General features: G+C 37.0%; 1 protein-coding gene across 1 annotated transcript; it reads right to left on the bottom strand.

The window, feature by feature from the left end:
• Nucleotides 1-1,728: 1,728 nt before the first annotated feature.
• On the bottom strand, nucleotides 1,729-20,347 carry LOC308418406 (killer cell lectin-like receptor subfamily I member 1; the record flags this gene model as incomplete). The annotated part of the gene is made up of 6 exons (XM_080913758.1): nucleotides 1,729-1,858; nucleotides 2,575-2,678; nucleotides 3,188-3,336; nucleotides 13,137-13,205; nucleotides 13,341-13,433; nucleotides 20,131-20,347. The coding sequence occupies 6 exons, from the start codon at nucleotides 20,345-20,347 to the stop codon at nucleotides 1,729-1,731; spliced, it is 762 nt and encodes a 253-aa protein (XP_080769884.1).
• Nucleotides 20,348-21,106: the final 759 nt, after the last annotated feature.

The raw sequence follows: 21,106 nt of genomic DNA, 5'->3' as shown, positions 1-21,106 counted from the left end.
ACTGGAGGCTATTCTTCTTTAGATCCTGATTGTGTCATAACTCCTCAGAGTTCAGCTGTCTCCGTGATCCTGTGACTCTGGTATCATATGATCCTGGAATTCTGAGTGTATCAGAGCTCCTGGGAGTCAAACTGCCTCTGAGATATTGGAGTCTCAGTGTGACCAAGCTACAGATGTCTTTGAGTTTGTCAGAGCTCCAGTGCTCCTGGGCATATCTGATTTCTTGGAATTCAAGCTTACTCTGTCATCCTGGGCCTGTTAGCACACCTGTGTTCTTGTGATTCTGTGTTCCTATGATCCTCTGATCCTGGGTGTATTAGTGCACCTGGGTGACAAGCTTCCTCTGGGTGTTTTGGGATTGGGTATGGTACCAGGGTCTAAGGTCTGCTCAGGGATCAGGTTCAGACCAGAAGGGCTTACTTAGTATTTTATAGTGTATTAATCCATACAAGAAAGATACATAAAACCTTCCTGATTAAGCCAAATAAAAATATGTAAGTTATTACTCAGCTGGTGACCAGGAGTAGGTTTCTGCCTCAACATATTCTCAGACTGAAACATGGGGCCACAGTATTTCAAAGTTAAGAACCATAGCTTGCATCAGTGTTAGATGAGGATCAGATTTACCTCGAAACCTTAATTTCTGAAAGAACATACTAATAATTGTAGATACAGTATGACAATCTTTGAGTCATACCTTTTTCAGTTATTTGGCTTATTTTAAATTGGCATATACATCAGTTATTCTGATTAATACATCTGGACCATGGGAATGCAATTGTGTTTCTAGAGTAGATGGTGTAAGCAAGCACAAAATGGAGTCAGTAGAAGGTGACATAATAGTAGTTGCTTCAATATATCTGTAAGTGAATATGTGAGCTTTTATGTGTGTCATGTGCATGCAGGAGCCCAGGAAGAAGAGACAAGTATGTCAGATCAGTATACTGGAACTAGAGTTAGATTCTGCTTGAGATGGTGAGTAGGTGTTGAGAATTGAATCTATAGCCTCTGAAAAAGCAGTATGTACTCATAACCTCAGCACCTTCACAGTATGTGAGCCCCGGACTTGAAGCTTCTTAACTATTCAACTGAAGTTGTGTTAGTTATTTCTTGTTTTCCATTAAACCTGTTCTCACTGTTTCAAGAAGAATCATCAGTATGCCTTATTGAACAATATCCAAAGGTTATTACACTGGGTGAGTTGGTCTGTATCCCTGGTGTGCATACTAGGTCTGCTGAGTCTCAAAAATAGTTTAAGCTCTTTAGTACAGACCAGGCTGAGCAACATAGTGTATGCGTATTCACAAAACAAACAAACAAACAAACAAAAACAGGCCAGTAGCATGGATCAGTTGGAAGCACACTTATGCAAGCCTGGGGAACCCTAGAATCCACATAAAAGTGGAAGAAGAAAATCAATTTCATCAAGTTGAACTGTGACCTCCGCATGCTCTCTGGAGTGCTTATTCCATGGAAAATACACAAATAACTTTTTCAACAACCCACTTAATATATGATACATTAAACACTTTAAGTCTATTGCTAAGTTACTAAACACAAATGGTATTGCTTATATAATTTATTAATAACAACTTAAATCTTGATAGAGCTGTTATCACCATTAATAAGATTACTCTCAATACAATATCAATGGTAAAAATTTTAATCAAATTCTCAATTCAGTAAAAAAAAAAGAACAGACACTTTGATGTTCATAACTAAATAACATTACACTGGAAAAATAGGTGTCATATTAAATTCACAGGTGTATGGTTTCTTAGATGAACAGTTACCAGGAATGAATTGATTTTCACGCAGATAAATACAACCATGATTCTTCTTTTCTGAACCATTAATTCTGGCAAAAGACAATTTAAAAACAAATCAGAAATTATAAGGTAGCAATTAGAGATCACATTTTTTTTCATTTTACAGTATGAATTATCTAAAAGTAAAAAGAGAAAAGGGATGAAAACATCTGATTATAGGGAGAAATCAAAGATCCATGAATGGTGATGACCTATAATTACAAAACTCTAAGTTTAATAAATAACATCAGACACAAGCTAATCCAACACTGTCTGAGACGTAGATAGCAAATGGTACGAGGCTTTAGCAGTGGTTCTCCTTTTACCTAATATTGAGAACCTTTAATACAGCTACTTATGAAGGGGTTGACCCCTTAAAATTATTTTGTTGCTACTTTATTACTGTAAATTTGCTATTGTTGTGAATTATAATGTAAATATCTGATGTATATGTTCTATGGTCCCCTGTGAAAGTGTTCTTCAGTTCTTGATAGAGGAAACAACCCACAGATGGGGAGTCTTTCCTCTAGATTTTTCTAAATGATGCATAAGTTTCCCCAGGGAGTCCTGTTTAGTAAAATGACAAATGTTTACAATGTGAGATTTCTTAAGGATAATAGTTACTGTTATGGCCCACTGACTGTACCTACCATGAGTTCTTTCCTAATTGCAAAAGCTCCTTCTGTGCAACACAGAGACAGGGCACACACGTACAGCAACCCTACTACCCCTGGCAAAGCCCATTTTATCAAAATATTTTACTTACAGGGTGTGTTGTGATTTAATGTCACTGTCCCAGCACCTGAACCTGGTGGTTCCATCCATTTTGTGAAGAATCCATCCATTAATTTTAAACACTAACAGATTTTCCTATTGAGTACAGAAAATCTTAACCCAAAGTAAATATACAATCCAAATTATTTTTTATTTCTTTTTGCTTCTTAATTTTTTTTGAATTTGTATGTATATTTGAAATTTGAGACAAAATTTATCTACATATCCCAAGCTGGCCTAAAGACTAACTATGTAATCCAAGTTGGTCTCAAGTTCATGGTGGTCCTCCTGTCTCAGCATTTCAAGTGCTAGGGTTAAAATAAACAGTTACCATGCTGGATGAAATGCCCCTTCCTTACTGAATGCAATGTTTGGGTCTTACTGCACAGAACATGACAGCTGAATCTCATTCCCTGCTGGGGTTTTCTTGTATCATTAATCCTTAGAATGCTTGAGAGTCCTCCCTCTGTTCTCACCAAGGATAATACTAAATCACCATGAGCAAGTATCACGTGACCTCCAGAACATTCAGTTTGATCTTCATGGCCAGTATTCCCAGTGCCACCAGTTACAAAAAGACAGAAAATCAGGAATGTGTGACCTACCAGCTCTTCCTTGGAGTCTATGTCCAGAAGGTGAGCATTCAGTTCCTCACAGGCAGACTTACTCTCTGCCCAAGTTTTGGCTCCACGAAAAAAATGGTAGAAATTGTTTCCAAAGGCAATCCAGTCATGTGAGCAAACATCACAGGAGTCTAGGAAATGCACATGTGTGAAATGGGTGCTCAGCACTAGAATGACCCTTTATTAATATGACAACTAGGCTTTTGTGCAATTCACTCTTACTACATAGAGAGCAAAGTTTCACAAGTGCCTTTGCTGGGGTCCAGGTTGATGCAAGGTTCAAGGATGCTCAGCCAGTTTCCTTCCCATGTCCTATTCTTCAGACCCAAGAAGGTATAAAACTGATGAGTAATTTATGCCAATTTTATTTGTCATCAATTAGTGATTTCAAATTATTGATTTAAATTTTTCCATGCAAACTAATATAATTTGCTTCCTGTGAGAAAAGCAAGATTAAATATTAACCTTGTCATATGATGTTTGCATATATAAGTTGCTAAGTGATGTGTAAGTAGATGAATAGGCACTAAAGCAATTTTAAATCTGAAGTTACTTTTAATATTAATTAAAATAGTATTAATTAATTATATATTAATCATATATAAATTAAAATATATAAGTAGATTTAAGTATTATTATTATAACTATTTAATAAATATAGTTTGAATTCATCATTTTTGTAACATTTATAATTATTCAAGGTTAAGTTACTAACACTTGTTCTTATAATCATGAAGGCATTTAATTGTCTGTTTTTATGTGATAGCAGCATGTATGCATTTATAATGTATAAATGACATTTCTTATTTTGTTAATTTATTGAAATATCATTCTTATCATTCAAAATTATTTTATAGAGATTTACATACATATTTAATATATGTTTAGGATTAATAACACTAATACTTTCTATGATAGTACAGATAAAATATCAATCACTCTTTTTAAATATGCCTACTATAAAATACACATCTACCCTTTTAATGACTACTATGTAAATATCCTATCAGTTTCAAATATTTTATTTGTGAGAATTACTGAAAGTATATTTTGAATATGAAAAGAAACATTTTAATAGAATCATAGGTTAAGTTGTACATCTCAGCTAGCAATTGAACTAAACACGGGGACCCAATGAGGGAGCTAGAGAAAGGACTGAAGGAGCTGAAAGAGTCTGAAACCCCATGGGAAGAACAAAATTATCAACTAACCAAACCCACTACAGATCCCAGGGACTAAAACACCAACCAATGAGCACACATAGAGAGACCCATGGCTACAGGTGCATATGCAGCAGAGGATAGCATTCTCTGACATCAAGGGGAGGAGAGGCCTTTGGTCCAGTGGAGTCTTATTTTCCCAGTGTAGGGAAATGCCAAGGTGCTGATGTGGGAGTGGCTGGTTGGGAGAGGGAGCACCTTCTTGGAGGCAATGGGATGGGGGGCAGGGATGGGATTGTGGGAAAGGGCACAGCATCTGAAATGTAAATGCAAAGAATATCCAATGAAAAAGTGTGTGCATCCCAATTAGACCAAGAGACATTTCTCTTTTTATTTATTTTTTTCAATTTAAAAATTTTCTACTTTAGACATAGTGTCAGCTTACCAGGTTTGAAATGATATGTCATTAAAGCAGTTTCATATGCAATTGCTAGTGAATGTAAATACTGTAGTTGAAATCCAGTTCTGATTACAAAGGGAAAAAGAAATGTCTTCTCCACGTTTGAGTGATGTTGGCTCAGAAACATGGAGTCGTGCAGTACTGAATAGCACATGTCAGTGGAGAATTTTAGAAAATATTGGTATCCTCTAAAGGTTCACAAGCTAGCAGGATGGATTTTACATCAAAGGATTAGACAATGAAGACAATAAAATCAACTAAAGAGAATCCTACATAATTTGGTTCTGCATCTTTAACATTCTAACTCTACTGAACCATAACATTCAAAATACTTTATTCAACTTCTTAGAATGTTTCGCATACATATTTTTCCTGAGAATCTTAGTTTACCAGATTTTTCCATATGACTTTGCAGTGTGACTTTTTTTTATTGCTGATTTATTTGTATTCTTTATCTGTAGTTGTTGTTTTATACAGTTTCCCCAAGGCAGCAAGGATCATTTTAAGAAAACATTTACTGAGCTTGAGGCTAATGGAGTAGAACGAAAGTTAGAAACTTATGCCAGTAGGCTAGCCAACTATATGTGGCTGAAGAAGTCAAGAACTTTAATCTAGTGCCTGCTACTGCCATATTCTTAACCCCACATAATTTTCAGCAGTGTTCTAAATGCTTATCCTTATACCCACAATCTTGCAGCAGATAGAGACTTTTAGAGTTTTACAACTGAAAAATTTTCAGAACACAAGTAGTGGTGGGATGTCCCAACAATCTGACATATCTACACTATATTACTTATATGGCCCAGGGAAAATTGTAGTAGAAGGGCCACGAGAAAGAAGTGAAAGAAGATCTCATAATATGGAGAAGCATTTAAAGAAATGTTTGACATCTTTATTCATCAGGGAAATGCAAATCTAAACATCCCTGAGATTCAACCACACACCAGTAAAATGGCTAAGAACCAAAACTCAAGTGACAGCAAATATGGTTGAGGATGTGGAGAAAGAACACTCCTCCATTTTTGGTGGGATTGCAAGCTGGTACAACCATTCTGAAAATCAGTCTGGTGGCTTCTTAGAAAGTTGAATATAGTACTATCTGAGGACCCAGCTATACCACTCCCAGGCATATACCCAAAAGATGCTCCAACATATAACAGAGACATGTACTACACTATGTTCATAGCAGCCTTTTTTTTTTTTGTAACAGCCAGAAGTTGAAAAGAACCTAGATGTCCATCAACAGAGGAATGAATACAGAAGCTGTGGTACATTTACACAATGAAGAGCTCTATTCAGCTATTAAAAACAATGACACCTTGAAATTCTTAGATAAATGGATGAATCTAGAAAATATCATCCTGAGTGAAGTAACCCAATCATAAAAGAACACACATGGTATGTACTCACTGAGAAGTGCATATTAGCCCAAAATCTCAGAATGTCCAAGATACAATCCACAGAATATGTGGTGTTCAAGAAGTTGTAAGACCAAAGAGTGGATGCTTCAGTTCTTCCTAAAAGAGGGAACACAATATTCCCAGGAGGAAATACAGAGACAAGGGGTGGAAAAGAGACTGAAGGGAAGGCCACCCAGAGATTGCCCCACCATGGAACCCATTCTATATATACTCAACAAACCCTGTTGATGCCAAGACATACATGCTGAAAGGGGCCTGATATAGTTGTCTTCTGAGAAGCTCTGTCAGAGCCTGAGATAAACAGAGTCTAATGCTCTCAACCAACCATTGGACTGAGAAAGGAGTCCCCAATGGAAGAGTTAGAAAAAAGGAGTGAAGGAGATGAGAGGGTTTTCAACCCCACAGGAAGAACAACAAAATCAACAAACCAAACTCCCAGAGCTTCCTGAAATTAAACCATCAACCAAACAGTACAGATGGGGGGACCCAAAACTGCAGAAGCATATGTAGCAGAGGTTGGGCTTATCAGGCATCAATGAGAACAGAGGCCCTTGGCCGTGTGGAGGTTCAATATCCAAGTGATGTGAAATCCAGGGCTAGGAGGGAGTAAGTAGTTAGGGGAACACTCTCATTGAGGCAGGGGGAGGGAGGATGGTATAGGGAGATTCCAGAGAGGAAAACAGAAAATGGGATAACATTTGAAATGTAAGTAAAGAAAATATCCAGTTTTAAAACAAAAATTCACTTAAATATTAAATTATTTTTAAAACTTAAAAAAAAAAAAAACATTGTAAGAAGCAGAGGACCAAGACACCTGGTGTAATGTGCTTTCTTCTAGCCATAACAAACATGCTGTGGCTATGAATTTTCAATAATTTGCTGGCCTAAATAATACCCACATGAAGATAGCACCAATTGTCATGTCAACATGGGTGGGTGGAACTTCTCAAGGACCTACTCATTTATGAAGAGCTAGAGGAAATCAGTGGCTGGGGGGAGGAAGGGAGGGAGGAAAGAAGAGGAGAAGGGGGAGAAGGAGGAAGAGGAGAGGAAGAGGGAGAGGGAGAGGGAGAGGGAGAGGGAGAGGGAGAGGGAGAGATTTCATTCTTCACTAGAGATGGACCCCTGACAGCCTGTTCAAACTCAGATGATCAGCTTTAAACACATGTACATAGCAGTAGCCTGAAATAATAATAGCAGTTAAAGAAGAAATATGAATTTATGGGTGATTGGGGGACATTGAGAAGTTGCAAGAGGGAGACAGAAGATTGAAAATAGTATAAATACAGTACTTATGTCTAAAATTCTCCAAAATGTAATAATAGAGATCCATCTAGAAATTCATGCAAAGGGGTAAAATCAGATGAGCAAGATAACCTTTGGTTTTATGAAAACAAATACTTGACAGCTCTAATGAAGCAAAGGACTTGCCATTGAGAGTTCAAGGAAGCATGCAAAAAGCAAAAGTTCCCTTATTTCATATCTGGGATACCACCAGAAGTCATGGCCAGATTAAATATAGATAATCTCACCTCAAAATATCTATATTAAAGTTGTGCTCTCCTATTTCAAATGATTTAATTGAGCAAAACCTCTCAGAGTTATAACTAGCGCTTGGGTTGTAGTTAATTCTAGATGATGTCACATTGACATAGCCATCACACTTGTCAATCATCATCCCAGTAAAAGCTTTTATGATTAACTGTTTAGAAATCTCTGCATACAGTTGTTTGTGTCCATGGCTTTCTTTCCCCTTGTTCATATATGCAAATGTAGAATTCCTGAGAATGCGTTCCAGGACTGCTCTCTATACATAGGCTCATCATGCTTGGTACTGGATAAGTACATATTTCATAGGATTACTTTTTATTCCCCTAATATTTCTTATTTTTTGTTTTTTATTTTTGTTTCATATTGGATATTCTTTGTGTTTACATTTTAAATGTTTTACTCTTCCATTCCCCACTCCCCTTCCTCCTCCCCATCAACTTGCTTCCATGAAGGTGCTCCCTCTCCCAACTACCCTCTCCACCTCAGTGCCTTGGCTGGATGATGATGTTCTTTCCATGAGGTTTCAAATCATGCAGCTATTTCAGTCTTTTCTCTAACTCTTTCACTGGGGTCCCATATTCAGTGTGATGTTTAGTTGCAAGCATCCTCATCTGTATCTATAGGACTCTTGGAGAGCCTCTGAGGAGATATCCACATCTGGTTCCTGCCAGTAAACATTTCTTGGAATCAGCAATAGTGCTTGGGTTTGGTGGCTGCATATGGGGTGGTTTTCCACGTGAGGCGATCTCTGTAGATCTTTTCTTCAATCCCTGTTCCTCCATTTGACATTCTATTTAATCCTCTGTTTTGTTCTCCCTTCTAAGGAAAACTGAGGCATTTGTATTCTGGTCCTCCTTCTTTTTGAGTTTCATGAGTTCTTTGGATGGGTTCTTGGGTAGTATAAGCTTTTTTATTTGTTGGGGGAGGGGGCTACTATATGATTATAAGTGAGTACATACCATAAGTGTTCTTTTGTGACTGGGTTACATCACTCAGTTTTTAATAGCTGAGTAGTACTACTCTGTGTATATGTACCACAATTTCTGTAGCCATTCCTCTGTTGAAAGACATCTGGAACCTTTCCAGCTTGTGGCTATTTTAAATAAGGCTACCAGTTGAAACAGCATCATTTTTGAAGAGGCTATTCTTTTTCCATTGAATGTTTTTAGCTACTTTGACGAAGATGAAGTGACTATAAGTATGGGGGTTCACTTCTTTGCCTTCAATTTTCTTTCATTGGTCTACCTGCCTGTCTCTGTACCAATACCTAGCAGTTTTTTTAAAATAACAATTGATTAGTAAGACAGCTTGAGGTCAGGGATGATTATTCCCTCAGAAGTTTTATTTTATTTTTTTATTGTTGAGAATGGCTTTTGCTATGCTGAGATTTTTATTATTCCAAATGAACTTGCAAATTGTTCTTCATAACTCTATGAAGAACTTAGATGAAATTTTGATGGGGATTGCATTTAATTTGTAGTTTGCCTTAGGCAAGATGGCCATTTTTATAATGTTGATCCTTCCAAACCATGAGCATGGAAGATCTTCCCATCTTCTGAGGTCTTCTTCCTTCTTCAGAGATTTGAAGTTTTTGTCACACAGACCCTTCACCTGCTTAGTTAGGGTTACATCAAGTTATTTTATATGCTTTGTGACTATTGTGAAGGGTGCCATTTCTCTAATTTCCTTATCAGCCTGTTTGTCCTTTGAGAAAAGGAAGGCTACTCATTTCTTTGAGTTAATTTGTTATCCAGCCACTTTGCTGAAGGTGTTTATCAGATGTAAAAGTACCCTGTTAGAATTTTTGGGCTCACTAAAGTATATTATCATATCATCTGCAAATAGTGATATTTTGACTTCTTCCTTTCCAATTTGTATCCCATTGAACTCATTTTTTTGTCTGATTGCTCCAGCTAGTACTTCCAGGACTATAGTGAATAGGTAAGGAGAAAGTGGACAGACTTGCTTAGTCTCTAATTTTAGTCGGATTGCTTCAGTTTCTCACCATTTAGTTTGTTATTGGTGATTGTTTTGCTGTATATTGCTTTTACTATGTTTAAGTATGAGCCTGAAATACCTGACATTTCCAAGACTTTTAACAAGAATGGGTGTTGAATTTTGTCAAATGCTTTTTCAGCTTCTACGAGATAATCATGTGATTTTTTTTGAGTTTGTTTATACAGTGGATGACATTGATGGATTTCCATATATTGAACCATCCTTGCATCCCTGGAATGAAGAAGCCTACTTGATCATGGTGAATGGTCATTTCAATGTGTTATTGGATTAAGTTTGCAAAAATTTTATTGAGTATTTTTGCATCAATGTTCAAGAGGGAAATTGGTCTAAAGTTCTCTCTCTTTGTAGTGTGATTGTGTGGTTTAGGAATGAGCATAATTGTGGTGTCAAAGAATGTGTTGGGTAGTATTTCCTCTGATTCTATATTGTATTATGTCTTCAATGAAGGTCTGATAGATATCTTCACTAAACTCATCAGGTCCTGGGCTTTTTTTGATTGGGAGGTTTCTGATGACTGCTTCTATTTCTTTAAGGGTTATAGGTGTGTTCAGTTGGTTTATCTGATCCTCACTTAACTTTAATTTCAGGTATCTGTCTAGAAAATTTCACATTTCACATTTCCTCTAGATTTTCCCGTTTTGTCAAGTCTAGGCTTTTTAGTAGGATCTGATAATTTCCTCAGTTTCTGTTGTTATGTCTATTCTTTCATTTCTATTTTTTCAATTTGGATTCTTTCTCTGTATACCATCTGGTTAGTCTCAATAAGGGTTATAAATCTTTGTGACTTTCTCAAAGAACCAGGTTTAGGTTTTGTTGATTCTTTGTATAGTTCTTTTTGTGTCTATTTGTTTGATTTCAGCTCTGAGTTTGATCATTTTTCTGCCATCTTCTTCTTGTTATAGAGCTTTCTGTTATACTGTCAAGCTGTTAGTTTATGCTCTCTCCAGTTTTTTTTTGGAGTCACTCAAGTTATAAGTTTTTCTCTTAGCACTATTTTCATTGTATTCCATACATTTGGATATGTTCTGCCTTCATTTTTCTTAAATTCTAAAATGTCTTTGATTTATTTTTTTATTTCTTCCTTGACCAAGCTATCCTTGTGTAGAGCATTGTTTAGCTTTCATGTGTGAGTGGAATTATTTTTTGTTATTCTTGAAGACTAGCCTTAGTCCATGGTGATCTGATAGAATGCATTGGGTTATTTCAATATTCTTGTATCTGTTGAGGTCTGTTCTGTGACTGACTACGTGGTCAGTTTTGGAGAAGGTGCCATGAGATCCTAAAAAGAATGTATATTCTTTTGTTTTAGGATGAAGTATTCTTTAGGTGTCTGCTAAATCCTTTTGGTTTGTAACTTCTGTTAGCTTCACTGTGTCTCTGTTCAGTTTCTGTGTTCATCATCTATCCATTGATGAGGGTGGGGTATTGAAGTCTTCCTCTATTCTTGTGTATAGTGTAATATGTGCTCTGAGCTTTAGTAGAGTTTTTTTTTTTTTTTTTTTTTTTTTTTTTTTTTTTTTTAATAAATGTGGATGCTCTTGTTTTTGGAGCATAGATGCTCAGGATTGAGACTTCATTTTGGTAGATTTTGCCTTTGATGAGTAAAAAGTATCTTTCTTTTTTTTTTTTTTTTGATGACTTTTGTTTGAAAGTCTATTTTATTCTATATTAGGATGGTTACTCCAGCTTTTTTCTTGGAGACATTTGCTTGGAAAAATATTTTTTAACCTTTTACTTTGAGGTAGTGCTTGTTTTTGTTGCTGAAATGAGTTTCATGTATGCAGCAAAATTAGTTCCTGTTTACATATCCAGTCTGATAGTCTATGTCTTTCTATTGGAGAATTATGTCCATTGATATTAAGGAATATTAGGAAACAGTGATTGTTTTTTGCTGCTATCTTTGTTGTTAGAGATAGAGATATGTTTGTGTGTTTTTATTCTTTGGTGTTTGTTGCAAGAGGATTAGTTTTTTTGATTTTCCTATGGTGAAGTTTTCATCTTTGTGGCAGAGTTTTACAACTATTAACCTTTGTAGGGCTGGTTTGTGAACAGATATTGGGTATATTTGTTTTTGTTCTGGAATAGCTTGATTTCCTCATCTACAGTCATAGAGAGTTTTGCTGGATATAGTAACCTGGGCTGGAACTTATGTTCCCTTAGGGTTTATATGCTGTCAGTCCAGGATCCTTTAGCTTTCATAGTCTCTTTTGAAAAGTTTGGTATAATTCTGATCAGTCTGCCTTAATATGTTACATGTTTCTTCTCTCTTCTTTTAGTATTCTTTCTTTGTTTTAAGCATTTTCTGTTTTGGCCTTTATGTATTGGGAAGAATTTCTTTTCTGGTCCAGTTTATTTGGGGTTCTGTGGGCTTCTTGTATGTTCATGGTCAGCTCTTTTTTTAGGTTAGGAAAGTTTTCTTCTATAATTTTGTTGAAGATACTGGCCCTTTCATTTGGGAATATTCACTTTCTTCTATACCTATTATCCTTAAGTTTGGTCTTCACATTGTGTCCTGGATTTTTATTGTGAGTTGGGATATCCACTATTTGGAGTGCCAGGTTGTCTTGGTTTCTATTTCTTAGAGATGTGTGCTTGCCTCTTGCCATTTTATTATAGGTGGTGCTAGGTGATCTTGTTGTCTCTTACTGGATCTTATCTCTCTTATGGTTCTGTGGGCCCATGGTCTCCACAGGGAGATTTTTCTTGCATGTTTGTATCTCTGGGCAGGTTGCGAGTTCCAATAGTAGAGCCCAGTGCTGTTGCAGCTTAGCTGGGTCTGACCTTGGGCAGGCAGTGTGTGCTCCCAGGAAGCAGGGTCTTCTGTGCTGTGAGAGTTCTGGGGGCCTTTCCAGGGGTATACAATTGGCTGAAGAAGTTGACTCATGAAGAAGACTATTGCTGCTCTCCTGAGCTCCCAGCAACCTTTGGACAGGAAGGGCTGATCTTTATTTTCAAACAACAGTAACATGCACAATTCATATTTGCTAGTCTACATATTTGATTTGCATTTTTCTTCTAATAAATACAAGACAATTAAGACAAACACATATATTTGCATTCTCTGGGAATTTTGCTTTTCAGAATCTCTTTCTTAGTTTTAAGCCATGTGAGTTCTTTTCTCATAAAGACTAAGTGAACAACATTATTTCTGGCTATCATGTTTGGTTAAAGTTTGTGTAAATAGGAAGATTATTTACCACAACAATGATAAGTCTTGGAATTGAACTCTAGAGAGTAAATAATGCCCAACATTTTCAGAGTGACCACTCACTTCATCCTGAGAGTTAACACTCACCAACATCCTGAGGATTAATACTTACCATTCTCCTTAGGACATGGAAGAGGATAAAGTGACATTTTTCTGGGCTGCTCTTCTTGACTAGAAAATACTAGAGTATAATTTTTGGCAGGAATTAGTAGTGTTTGAGCTATGATCACATGGATGCTATGAAATGGAGTCAGGCTATCATCACATTACTGAAAACACAACTGCTACACAGTGAAGTAGTTGCATAATTGCTTACATTTTGGAAGTAAGATGCCCGTGGTTGTCAACAGGCCCACACACAAGGCTCCAAGCATGCAGGTTACCACTCTCCATACTGTTGATCTGGGACCTGGAAAAAGAAAGAAAGTGTAACAATGACTGAATTTTTAAGTTCCAGGAAGGCATAGTCTATCTCCAACCTAGGTTTAAAATCCATCCTATAGTAAAGAAAAACTAGGTTCATTCCTGTTTATGATTAAACCTCTGTTTCCTCAGGATTTGGTTAGCCCTTACCTGTAACCTTAAGTATAAATGGTTTTGTGTCTCCTGTTCTAGGAATGTTACTTTTGTATTTCAAAAGGTTTTTCTTTTTTATATAACCATCTTGTAATTCTAACATTGTGTCTAAAGGTGATATGACCACCAATAATTACCTTGTTATGAATACCTATTGGTATGATTTCCTTTTTATATCCACCTTGCAACCATGTCTTTGTTTCAGGAGACCTTTAGCACCAATGTGTGTGATTATCTTATGTTTCTGTAACCCCATCTATTTCGCCTGCCAGATCTCTCGTTTGGGGGCCCCTATTCCTAAACTATAAATATTTAATTTTCTCACATATAATGTCGAACTCTCAAATTCTTACTTATGGGGAGGTAACCTGCTTACATGTATAAATAAGTTTGTCTTAACTAATTGGTTGCTTTAATAAATTTGGCCATAATGATTTGAGTTGATAGTCTTTTTCTCCTGATATCAAGAATTAGCATTAGCACTTCTCCACATCAGGCCTACAATCCAACATTTCTTGTCTATAAGAAATGCAGGGACATGGGATGGAGCAAAGACTGAGTGAATAACTAACCAATAATGGGCCCAACTTAAGCCCCATCTCATGGGAAGCATCAATCCCTGACACTATTAGTGATACTCTGCTGTGCTTGCAGACAGGAAGAAGTATAGCATGGCTGTCCTCTGAGAGTCTCCAATCACCAGCTCACCCAGACAGATTCAGGTACCAACAGCCGAACAGTGGATGGAGCTTGAGGACTGTTATGGAAGCACAGAAGGAAGGATTGCAGCCCCTAAGGGGATAGGAACTCCACAAGAAGGCCAACAGAATCAACTAACCTTGGAGCCCTTGGGGTTCTCAGAGAGTAAACCACCAACTAAAGATCATACAAAGGCTGGACCTAGATCTTCCCACACATATGCAGCAGCTATTCTTCATGTGGGTCAAAAGAAACTCTAGTGGAGACTGTCCCCAAAGCTATTCCCTGTTTGTGGAATTTACTCTTTTTGCTGGCCTGACTTGTTTGGTTTCAGAGGGAGACGTGTGTAGCCTCGTGGAAACTTGAAGTGCCTTAGTGGGGGATATGCAGGGTGTTTAGAGAAGGGGAGGGGTGATGGGGGAAGTATTTTGATAGGGGTGACCAAGGAGGGGGTAGTGAGCAGAATGTAAAGTGAGTAAGTAAAAAATAAAAATATAAAATAAAAAGAGGTTAATGCAAAACAACAAGCAAACAAACTGATATTCTGTAATGGTGCACTATGAAAGGACTAGGAAAATAAAATTGTTGGTTTCCATATGAACAGTGTTTATTATTTAAAGTTTTATTTTGATACTAAAAATGCTTCAATTGAAGAACTATAAGTTTTAAAGCTAAGCTTAGTAAGAATAAAACTGTAGAATATATGAATCTTGTAAAAGCTACTAACTTGTAAACTGTTAAAGATAATTAAGGCATACAGATTAATAGTCATTCTATCAATTAACATATTCCTTAAAAATGTAATTTCTTTACAAAGACTAACTTTACTTAACCACCTGTATGTTTCAGAAACCTAGAACAAGTAACAAAAAGCCAGGGATTTTTATTTAAAATCAAGCATACTTAATATCCCTCAAAACTTTCCTGAGATCTGTTAAACATGGCATGTGAAATGTTTAATGGGAAAGTTTACTATGGCAGATAGAGACCACCATTCCTAGAGTCAACCATAAGATTGTTAAGGAATATGGACAGGACTTAATGACTTCACAAAGATTGTGCTAATACTAACTACCGGGCTGAACTGCTCATGCCCTGCCAACTGTTAGCACCCTGCACAGATGTTGGACTCTTTTGGGTTGACTGTTATATTCTGCTCCATACAAATAAGGTCAGTATCTTTCCCAGTTTAGCATCAGCTGCTGATTCAATGAATTTCACTTATAAAAACCAGCCCTTATTTTCGGGAGATATTAGGTTACCTGATGATAAGAGTAAACTCACAGACAGCTTTGCCTCATTGGCAAGGGTAAGAAACTTGCTTTGAAAGGACTGTTCTTAGTAATCAGCCCACTACGTATCTCCAATGATAAGAATTTTGATAAAAGAGTTTAAGTTTTATATGATTTACAGAGGTCTAAAATTAATTTAGATTATAAACATTTGAACATAAAAAAAGTGTAAGTAATTTCTTAGGATCAAAGGAAATGGCTGGAGGTCTATAAATAAAAATTAGTCTATGTTATTGCTATTCTAAGATTTCAAAACTCAGTTTTAATTAACACTAATCAATAAAGTACAGATAAGCTGGTAATTCAGTAACTACTATTTTAGTCACAAGTTCAAGATTTTAAATTGCCTCTGCTTGTCTTTTAACATAACCTTAAAGATCATGTTAAAATATTTCTGTTTTATCTATATGTCCAGCCAGGCCTCTGGACAGAGAAAAATGTTTTTTATACTTTGAACCGAATACCCTAGCTTTTGATATTACTCAAAGGCATGAATCTACTCCAGCTGTTTTACAGCTACATGGAGGGCAGCTTTTCCTGCAACATAAATTCGGAAACAATAGTAATGTGGACTTCAGGGAGTTAAGAATATCCTAAGACTTTGCTCAACGTCTCACAGGTTCGATGGACTTCAGATTAGTACTCCTATTCATAAACAGACTAAGCTCCCCTGCCTACTGCTTATTCTGAAAGAAGAAGTTCCAAATATGAAAGTTTTATTTAAGTACTTTAACTTCTGTGGTGGTGACCAAGCCTCTTCTGAGAAAGGAGGGTAAGTGTAACGTAAACTGTTCTTATGTCAAGGCCTGAGGAGTTGGATCCCCACAAGGCAAGTACCTGTGGGGATCATCATGCAGAATCCCCTGGCTCTTTGTGAGAGAATGCTTGCTTTACTTTTGCCTTGCATTTCATTCTTGGCTTTGCTACTGGAAATTTTTACATTCACTTTGTTCATGACAGACATTTCCCAAGAATCATAAAATGAGGTCTCAGACTGTATGATCCATTCTTGTTAGTCTCTGAGGATCATAGGAACACAATAGATCACTACTCCTCCGTTTGTTAATAAGGGTGATGTGGTTGAGTCAACACAATGCCCTGATCTGGGTGCATCAGCTAATATTTGCTATTCTCTTCCCATGAGAACTTAGTTCTAACAATTTGTCCACCAACCTGTTCCAAACAGCAGTTAGTTGGTTATCAAAAGGTTAGAAAGATCTCGCTGGATCATTGGATCTAAGATTTAATGGGAAAATTCAGAGGTGAACCAAGCAAAGACGAGAAACAGGTTCAGGTTATTAATTTGTTGAGAGCTCTGGGCACTAAAGGAATTACATCTCCTGATGAGGATAATTTCCTTTTTCTGTAATCTAACCTCTGTCTGCACTATAACTGCTGCCAACCATGGTCACTTGGTTAGGTATCAATTTGCTGAGTTATATATTAACTGCTTTCTTAAGCTGTGATTTCTCTTTTTGGATACACCTTATCAGTTAACAGGAAACCACAAGGTTTGAACAGAAGAAGGAAAGGAAGCATAACAGTGTGTACATTATTATTAAATGTAGGAAGTGCTTAAAAGAGGTTGTAAATGAGAAAATGAATGTAAATCCATTTCAGCTCTGAAACAAAGCAGAGGTATAAGTGAACGTGTCCTGAATTATTTCAGTGCCAGAGTGTGTGAGCATCACTTCATGATCAAAATTCTTTCTTCATCTCTTCCACACATTCTCCTTCAGGTTTCTAACCCTGTCCAGGCTGGACCCCAGCACTTCTGATCCTATCCTGTGTCTGTCTTGGCAGAATTCCACTCAGCTGGTAGATACTATTGAGAAATCTGTTACAGACTACCAAGTGTCCCAAAGGTGATTTACACATTGCCAGCCCCAGTAGTCCTACAAAACCGGAAATCCCTGAACTTGCTTAAAGTTGATCTCAACGGATCCAGTTGATATCACTGCCTGTGTCTTTGCAGCTGGGTTAGCAAACAAACTGCTTCTTATGAATACCCCATTATTGTTATCTCCTTCTGGCCTTTGGCTAATATTGAAGTATTTTTGTGTCCTCACAAAGGGAGCCTAATTTGAGCAACAAGCACTTGCAGAGAATAATATGTCACCCCTTGTTTCCAACAAAGGGCTGGAATATTAGATTAATGGAATCCTACTGGAAATACCTATTGTCATACCAAGAATATACTGACTTTCAATATTTGTTTTATTTATCCTAGCCAAACAGGAATAATTTATAAGTGAGCAATACTTCTTCTGCATTGCAAAATTTACTTTTTCCCACATAAAGGTTGCTAAGACCTTATCAAGAATTTTACAGTGGCATAAAAGACAAGTGGGGAGTGGAGAACTGGAGAACAACTTCCATCTTAGGCTTAAGAGCCCTTATACAGAAAAGACAAACTAGGTTTATTCCTGTTTATGTTTAAACCTTTGAGTCTCAAAGATTGCACTATGCCCCACCTGTAACCTTACCTAGAAATGGTTATATACTGCCTGTTCCAGATGGCAATCATGTATCTGTATGAAATATTTGTTTACAAACATCCCACAGTTCTAGTTTTATTGTTTATCAAAATATTATTTGACCACATATGACAACTTTGTTTTGAGTACCTGTTGTCACACTTAGTTTGTTATATCCATTTTGCATTCCTATTTATTTTTCAGAAGTGCTTTAGGCTTGTAGACTTAGGTGCTGCTCTTGTAAAACTGCCTATTCTGAATGCCAAATTCTTCATATGGAATCCCTACCCCCCCCCCCCCCAGCTATACAAACCTTGATCTCTTCACATCCAATGCTGACATTTCGAACCCCACCTTAGAGTGAGGGAGCATGTGTACATTAAAAAAAAGAAAATGCTTTAATTAATTTGGCTATGAAAATTTGGGTTGGTGTTCTTTCTCCTTTCACCTTTGGAGTAATCATTTTCTTAACTCCGGTTTTCACGAGGAAAACTTCTCCTTGTCTGCTACTAAGAGAGGTTCAAAGACGATGTGTCATCTGGCTTTTCCAGGGTCTGTGACGAATACCTTTCTAAAACTGGAAACATTTAATAATGACTAATCACTTGGGGAAACATTGAAATATTTTGTAATGGACCCAGAGGGGACCTTCAGTACAAACCTGGTAAGCTGAGTTTTATCCTTAGCACCCATGAATAAAGCCTGTGGTATGAGTCTGTATTCATACCTGCATTGATACCTGTTATCCTAGTGGTGTTCATACACATCTGTCCCTGTTACCAGGAGAAGTGGACACAGGATTGGCAACTGGAAGCTCATAGGCTGGTTAGCCATGAGGAAGCTGCAAAAACTAAGGAGAACCTGCTTCAAAGTAAGGTGCAAAAAGACAGCCTTGAGCTGTGTGCATATACTCTCCTCTCTACATATCTATTTCCACTCATCCTCTCTCTTTTTCTTCCCATCCTCACATGTCTATAAAAATAAGAAAAAAGAAAGTAATTTTATAAATTACATCTAACCAATTCATTTCAGTCTGTTATCTGGTTAAATATCACAATTTTTTACCTTCAACATATTATGAAAGTTACTTTGCTACAATCTGTCATTCCTGTGACACTAAAGTATGATTTTTTTTTAACACAGAGGTTATTTCTCCTTCATCTCTTTGGTCCACTACATGTTAAGAGTAGGTCCATTGTGACTGATATAGACTGAACTGAGTAAAGTTGGTATCAATACTTATTTTCAAGAAAGCAAGGAATGAAGCCCGCCATTGTAGTTCACACATGTAACTCAACCATGTTGGAAGGCTAAAGCAAGAGGCTAAGGAAACCTTAGTGTTCAAGGGCCATCTAGGCTATATTATAAAACAATGTTTCATACAAATGGAAACAAAGGAAAAAATGAAATAAAATGGAATATTTAAAAGCAGCATACAAATATGTATATGGTTCTCAAACACAATAAAATTCTTTTAGAAACTGCTTCCGTGATACATGAGAGAAATGTACTAACACATAAGTTATTCTACTGCAGTGTTGTAGAGTAACTAAGGGGAAGGAGCGTATCTTAACAAGACATGATTGACATACTGTGACCAATTTAGAATAGTGATATTTACCCTCCTTTCATTCTATTTCTATTGCCATGATAAAATACCCTGTTAAATTTACAATTCCCGTTGGCAGTCAGTCCTGTAGAGCAGTGACATCAGCAGGAGTTAAGCTGGTCACATGCACAGTCAAGAACAGAGAATAATTAACACCCTCTTGCTTAGTGCTCACCGAACTTTTACTGCATCTATGTTGTTCGGAGCCCGGAGCTCCAGAATGGTGCCTCCCACTTGCAGGCAGTCTTCCTACATCAGTTGAAGCATGGAGACTTCCACTATAGACATGGTCACAGGCCAAACTGATTTAGATAGTCCCCTAGCAAGACTCTTTCCAGGGGATTCTGTGTTGTGTCATATTGACAACTAAAACAGTTGTGACAACTATCAAGAGCCCTCATCTAAACCCCAGTGTCAAGATTTTTCAGTTGTAGAAAGGACACAACACTGTACCTTGTCTTTTTCTTCTGACAGCTTGTTTCCTGGGCCAGGGCTGAGGTGTTCTGTGGCATGTCAGCTCTGCATATTGTACATGCTCTTCGCTTAGCTCTACAGGGTTCTGCTTGGCTGTAGGTGCCCGGTGTTTCCATGGAGATTTACACATCTTTATCTTTGAGTATGTGACATCCTGCTTGTTTGTTGTATCTTCACAGTGTTCACTGTGAGACATTTTGCTCTGCTTCTCTTCAGTCTCAATAGTTTGCTGCTCTTCTTCTGGGGTATTTCTGCCACAAAGAATCACATGGCCGATGCATTGCTGAAACATATCTGACGCTTAGCCCTTGTGTAGAAATATTTGCTTATGGAATTGGTGGGTAAAATGCAGGAAATGAAAGCACAAATCCCTCTCTGAATGCTATGTTTTACTGATTCAGAAAAATGGTTCTATCATCCCTCAAATAGCTCAAACTCCCCTTTCCTCTCTGAGTCCATTTTTAAAGGTTTGGACCTGGGATTTCATACCAGATTCTTTCTTAGTATTCTATGTATAACATTTCATCCATAATAATAAAAATGGATAAAATGGAACTCTATTAAGAACAATTTGAAACTTTAACTGAAGTCAACTTAAAATCAGCTGTCTATAAAATGCATTAATTTAATAAAGTACTATTTGATGGAGTAAAATATTCAGATTGTAAAAGTAGATTTAGGAGAGAAACTTAAATTCTGCATTAGAGTAGAAGAATGCCAGTTCCCTTGCATAACATCAGTTTCTTCTGAGAGAGAGAGAGAGAGAGAGAGAGAGAGAGAGAGAGAGAGAGAGAGAGAGAGAGAGAGAGAGAGAAAGAGGGGGAGGAGACATCCAAACATCCAAATATAGGGGTCATCAAATTAATGAAACAGAACCTATGAAGCATAAACAAGGAAGGGAAAAACAGGCATCAACAAAACCCAATAGAAACTTGGAATCAGAAATTAGAAAAAA

Source organism: Micromys minutus, assembly GCF_963924665.1.
Source record: "Micromys minutus genome assembly, chromosome: 3".
NCBI lineage: Eukaryota > Metazoa > Chordata > Mammalia > Rodentia > Muridae > Micromys > Micromys minutus.
The sequence above is the reverse complement of the archived record's forward strand: the minus strand, read 5'-3'. Positions and strand labels throughout refer to the sequence as shown.